This window comes from Tribolium madens, unplaced genomic scaffold (genome assembly GCF_015345945.1).
Source record: "Tribolium madens isolate multiple individuals breed KSU strain unplaced genomic scaffold, Tmad_KSU_1.1 Scaffold_3;HRSCAF=73;Tcas5.2_LG2, whole genome shotgun sequence".
NCBI lineage: Eukaryota > Metazoa > Arthropoda > Insecta > Coleoptera > Tenebrionidae > Tribolium > Tribolium madens.
In genome coordinates, this window is record NW_025401006.1 from 10342278 (window position 1) to 10348432 (window position 6155).

The following is a 6155-nucleotide window of genomic DNA, read 5'->3' on the forward strand; positions in this document are numbered from 1 at the left end:
CAATTACTTTCAAGATAGGCAGCCAAATCATGATCGTCGGATTGTAACGCTAATAATCTCGGAGTTAAACCTCGACGATCTGTAATATCCAGAGCTGCGCCTCCGGCGACCAACATACAGCAAATACTACGCCACTTATACGCTGCTGCTTTATGAAGCGCCGTTTGTCCTCTTAGAATCAAAAATTGTACATTTCTGCACCCAATCTAGTTAAAAATTACTTACAAGTTTACATCTTTGAGATTCAGAATTGAAGGAGGAGCATGTTGGAGTAAGTATTTAACAATATCTTTGTGACCATACCGAGACGCGTAATGCAACATTGTTTGTCCAGCAGGATCTTTGGTAAGTAGAGAGTAGCCTTGACTGTGCAATTCTTTGACCTGGAATACATTACTGTATTGTGAGAGGTAAGAAATTTCAGATGATTACTGTTTTTAAGTCTCCCACTTTGGCTGCTTTTAAGAGCGCTTCGTTCGGCTTTTGTGGCAAGTCCCTACAATAGAAGTCAAAGAATTAGTATATTTCTCTAAGGTTTGATTGTTTTCGAGTAAAAGAGTGCAAGTCAGGTCCGAATTCTTACCTATAGACACTGTAAGATTCTTGAGATAAACCAAATAGTCTCTCAGTGATGCTGCATGCACAGTATTGGTTTAGTGTAGAAAATTGTAGAAAAAAATAGCGTGAAAGTAATCGTGATGGTTGATCTTGTTAACTTGTGTTAGGTTAAAAGGATTTATTAAAAGAGCTAATTCATAGTTAAAGGAAATTTATTCTGGAAACATGCTAACAAGATTTTTGATAAGTCTTTACATTGATGGATATTTCTACATGCAATATAATAAAATTGGTCAAACGGCCGGAAGGCTTTAACTATATGTACAGGGCTCTAGCGTATTACAATTGAGTCTAGTAGGTTTAAGGAATTCCTAATTGATTTAGTTTATTCGATTTCAATCAGAGGCTTGGTATAAAAATAAGTCAAAGCTAAAATAAAATTTAAGTACCTTCTTATTTTCACGCTAGCGTCAGGGGAAATACGCGCTAATTGCTTGTCGCCATTGCGGTTCTCTTCCGCAATTGTCTCGCCGGGAAATTCTTCCGGAGATTGCAGGATTTTTGGACTCATCGGTGGTTGATCGCTCGGCGAATCCAAGCTGCCTTCATCACTACATCAGCCAATCAATACAACTTATTCCCGAGATAATTACAGTCACTTACCTAACTCGCATTTCTGGAATAATGTACGATGTTTGATTAATAGAACTCGGTGACGGTGTGGCTGTTTCGTCTTCGGGAGTTTGAGGAACGGTTCCACCTCCGCATTCCAAAATGTATAAGTTATCGACCGCTATATCCAACACGTAATGAAGGTTTTCTTGGGCTTTGTCAATTCGGAAAAACCGTTCAGCAGTACATGCTGCAATTAGCTCGTTTAATACAAATTAGTGCGAAATCACTACACTCACAGTCTAAAAAACACCACTCGGGGTAGATTTTTTGTTGATCTTTGCAGTCTTCGATAAATTTGTTAATTAATGCCCTCACTTGTTCCAAATCCCAAACCGGATTAACTTCGATTGTGCCAACGCTTATTGCTGCAAAAAACACTTTTATTTCGCATCGATAAAACAAATAACACAAGGCGACAAAAAAAGTCATGTCGTGACAACTTGACAAATTTTATATCATTTTGTTCGTCTCAGTGAGACAAATCAAATGCACTATTTTTTTTTAAAAGTCCACACACTTTGAACAAAATAATTTTTTTCTAATTTAATTGAATTTAAAATACTTTAACTTTAAAAAATCATTACTCAATAACTATTAGGCCGATTTCCTTCAAATAAAGACCAATCTAAAGGATGGACTTGCCCTTTAGAATGATATGCAATTTGAAATTGAATATTGGCAAACTTTTCTTCGAACAGTGGTTGAAAAAGTTCGAAGTAATCTAAGAAAAACCCTACGAGTAAATTTTTTTTTCTTCGTCACCATCGTGTAGAGCATCTTTTTATTAGCAAGGATCCAAATTTTCAAAAAAATATACCCAGTAGTTTTCAAGATATGATTTTTTGAAGTTAAGGTTTGCTAATCAAGCATTGCTCCATATAGGAGAAATGCATGTTAATCTTACTTAAAATTGCATTTTTATAAAAAGAATTTGTTTTAAGACTCTTCTTTTGCTTAAAAATGGTCAATTGCACCTTCTTTGTTCTAATTAGAATAAACAAAAACTGTTTCTTTACTTAAAACAAACATAGAGTACCTGCATACTAATTAAAGCAAATAAGGAGTTTTATTGAGGTAAAAACGACCACTGATCATTGAACAAAGAGYAAAGGGCAAATCTTTTTCAAATCAAATTACTTTACAGATTTCGACTTGTTCTCTTCATTCTAGCTTTCTGAACTTTTTTTGAAAATGTTCTAAGCAAATGCTTTCTCATCATTTTCGAGTGATGTTAAATGCAATAAGTCACCTGATTTATTTTATTGGTACATTCTACGATTAGCTTCAGTTAGCTTGTAGGTAGTAGTTGTTGTGATAACAGTTGTACACGAAGCAAGTAACTTATTGCATTCAACATTAGTAGAAAGTGATGAAAAAGCATTTGCTGAGAACATTTTCAAAAAAAAGTTCAGAAAGCTAGAACAAAGTGAAGAAGTTGGAATCTGAATGGAGAGTCATTTAATTTGAAAAAGATTTGTTCTTATATTTAAAGCTACTGCTTTAAACTTCTAGATCCTTTTTGCTCAATGATCAGTGATCATTTTTAGAACAAAAAAACTCTTTATTTGCTTTAGTTAGTACGCAGGTACTCTTTGTTTGTTTTAAGTAAATAAACAGTTTTTGTTTATTTTAATTAGAACGAAGAAGGTGCAATTGACCATTATTAAGCAAAAGAAGAGTCTTAAAACAAAAACTTTTATAAAAATGCAATTTTAAGTAATATTAACATGTATTTCTTAACTTCAAAAAATCGTATTTTGAAAACTACTCGGTATATTATTTTAAAAATTTGGATCCTTACTAATAAAAAGATGCTCTACATGATGGTGGCGAAGAAAAAAAATTTACTCGTAGGGTTTTTCTTAGATTACTTCGAACTTTTTCGAAGAAAAGTTTGCCAATATTCAATTTCAAATAGCATATCATTCTAAAGGGCAAGTCCATCCCTTTTTAAATTCATTTAAATTAGAAAAAAATTATTTAGTTCAAATTGTGTGGACGTTTTGAATTTTTTTAGTGCATTTGATTTGCCTTATTGAGACGAACAAAATGATATAAAACTTGTCAAGTTGTCACGACATGACTTTTTTTTATCGCCTTTTGTAATTAATTACCCGCTTGAGCTAATAGATCCTTGTCATAATGGTGCTGTTCATAGTCAGCCATGCTAATTCTATGAACACAAATTTTCAGATTGTCGAGAGCAGTTTGCGGTACGTTGGGTTTACCACATTTTCGCTTTGCTAACATTGGAGCTTTATTTAAAAGTGAAAGATTTAAAATCGAAGGGTTTAATTTACAAGCTTCTCCATCTACTTGCATGGGTATTGTTTTGGATGTAACTATTTTCGCCGATCTGCACTGAGTTATGCAAGTACCATGGCCTCCAGCTTGGAGTAAAGGCTACAAAAGTCAAATCATTTAACTTAATGCTTCTATTGATGAAATATTGTGCAGAAAGAAGTGTGCTAAATCCCTAAACTTACTCACAAGCTGATATGTTGTCAAACCGACGACTTCAATCAGACCATCGTCAGTGCTTGGTTCACAAGTGCCCATGGATCTGTTCCAAGGTCTTGTTCCTCCACCATAACTAAAATATTTCGTGTTTACAAATGTTGCAAAATAGAAATAAACTACCTTGGAATGTTTAAGAAGACTATTGCGTGTACTTTAAGCTCTTTCAATTTAGGTGTTAGATCCTTGCCGTCGCATTCTAACGTGACGAAATCAGCTAAACCCTTCCATTTTCTCTTGAGCAAATCTTTACCCCCCATCTGGCCATAAAACATTTTGTTTCTTAATCTAGAATTGAATTTTTCGGGATGAGCTTCTGCAATTTGAGTAAGCTTTAGTAAATAGCCTTTGTCATAATTAATAGTCCCCTAACCTCGAGCTTCGTGGAATTCTAAGGCAATATGAGCATCGACACCTAATGAATAATAATTATTTACAACGTTGAGAGGTAAATTATCTTTGCCGCCTTCGTTAGCTTCAGCATTTGGATTCTTCTCAACCTCTAAAGACCACCTATCTAATAACACAGTCTCGCTAGCGCTAATATTGGACAGGATTTTCGATATTGGTTCATCCGTATAACCCTGCAAGCCAGATAAGATCGCCATTAAAACCAGACTTGAATTAACACTTTGGGTAAATGTTTACATTCACTCGTATCATACCGATGAGCAAATATATTTATATTCCATTATTAGCATACGACCAAGTTTAATTGACTTCGTTAGTTTGCAACAACTTCATCTACTTAGAACTTTATATTGACTTGATACAAAATTAAACGCCACACTTGGGGCCTGAGTTGCTCTTTTTAATTGAACTAAACCCACGGCTAGATATGTCTCACGTGGGATAGGATGTGAAGTGACGCTTTGTGCAGAGTAGTATTGATTAGCGTTTTAATTAACCTGCTGTGAAAATTTTACAGGTATTAAAGTTCATAAAAGACAAGAATTTTAATAAAAAACCTTGAGATTTACGTTGTCAAAGCTTGGCCCAACTCGGATTAAAGTCATTATTTAAGAATAACAAAAAATCAATCCTTATAATTTAATTAATGACACTCTAATTAATTTCGAGTTAATTAGGTACCTGTACATAACTCACGCTTCGTCAGTTTCATTATCGACAAATTTAGTTAAAATGTTGGATTTAAAATTCCTCATCAAACAGTTTGCTTAACAAAGTTCCATTGACGACGCTGACTAAATCCTTAATAATCTAGCTTCATTGCCTATTAACTGAGTTTCCCTGCATGTGGTTTAATTCGTGAAGATGTCGAGATATGGCTTTCAGCTGGATCCTAATAAAATTTCAAACAGTTTAATTGGCGATTTCCAATTAATCAAACGGCTTCGTAAATGTTGAAAAACCACAAAGAGCTTTACTGCAGCGATCGGAAATAACTTTTTCCAAATTATGACCACGATTTGCAGATTGCTTGATTTTGAATCTATACATCATTTTTTTTATTGAAATATCAGGTAAATAAATTGCAATTCTAAAATTTCGGGTCAAAATTTTATGTTTTATTTTAATTTATAACTTTGAAAGCAAATCAAACTCGTTGAAGAAAGTTATGTTTAACCTTTTGTTGTTATATTTTGTTACAAAAAATAAACATAAATGTTGAAATTAACTATTACACAACTTTTTTAATTAATTGTGCGAATAGATTATCCACAAATACCATAAAAAAGAATAAAAAATATATTTGGAGTTATTAAATAATTTATAATTTAACTAATTCATATTTTAATACCAAAACAATTAAAATGGATTAACTCCCTGCAAGCCAAATAACATAATATCCTTGAGGAGATAAATTATGTATCTACTTGAAACATAAATAAAACCTACATTTCCCATTTATTGCACTTAATAACACAGGGCGACATAAAAAAAGTCATGTTGTGACAACTTGACAAATTTTATATCATTTTGTTCGTCTCAGTGAGACAAATCAAATGCACTAAAAAAAATTAAAAAGTCCACACACTTTGAACTAAATATTTTTTTCTAATTTAAATGAATTTAAAATACTTTACCATTAAAAAATCATTACTCAATAACTATTAAGTCGATTTCCTTCAAATAAAGACCATTCTAAAGGGATGGCCTTGCCCTTTAGAATGATATAAAATTTGAAATTGAATATTGGCAAACTTTTCTTCGAACAGTGTTCGAAGAAGTTCGAAGTAAAACGAAATATTCTAAGAAAAACCTTCCGAGTAATTTTTTCTTCATCGTTACCATCGTGTAGAGCATCTCTTTACTAGTTGTAATCCAAATTTTCAAAAAAATATACCGAGTAGTTTTCAAGATATGATTTTTTGAAGTTAAGGTTTGCTAATCAAGCATTGCTCCATATAGGAGAAATGCATGTTAATCTTACTTAAAATTGC

General features: G+C 32.9%; 1 protein-coding gene across 8 annotated transcripts in view; it reads right to left on the reverse strand.

The window, feature by feature from the left end:
* The window catches only part of LOC123007130 (eye-specific diacylglycerol kinase), a 91177-nt gene that overhangs the window by 1222 nt on the left and 83800 nt on the right, over positions 1-6155 (reverse strand). For 7 of the 8 annotated variants that reach the window (XM_044402206.1, XM_044402207.1, XM_044402202.1 and 4 more), the window contains 11 exons: positions 4124-4334; positions 3874-4066; positions 3724-3826; positions 3348-3636; positions 1470-1598; positions 1222-1420; positions 1008-1169; positions 584-634; positions 433-496; positions 226-383; positions 8-171 (listed from right to left, as the gene is read on the reverse strand). In XM_044402206.1, the coding sequence (XP_044258141.1) occupies positions 8-171; positions 226-383; positions 433-496; positions 584-634; positions 1008-1169; positions 1222-1420; positions 1470-1598; positions 3348-3636; positions 3724-3826; positions 3874-4066; positions 4124-4334 (1723 nt within the window). The remainder of the gene's footprint in view (positions 1-7; positions 172-225; positions 384-432; positions 497-583; positions 635-1007; positions 1170-1221; positions 1421-1469; positions 1599-3347; positions 3637-3723; positions 3827-3873; positions 4067-4123; positions 4335-6155) is intronic. The other variant, XM_044402205.1, reaches the window with a different exon arrangement.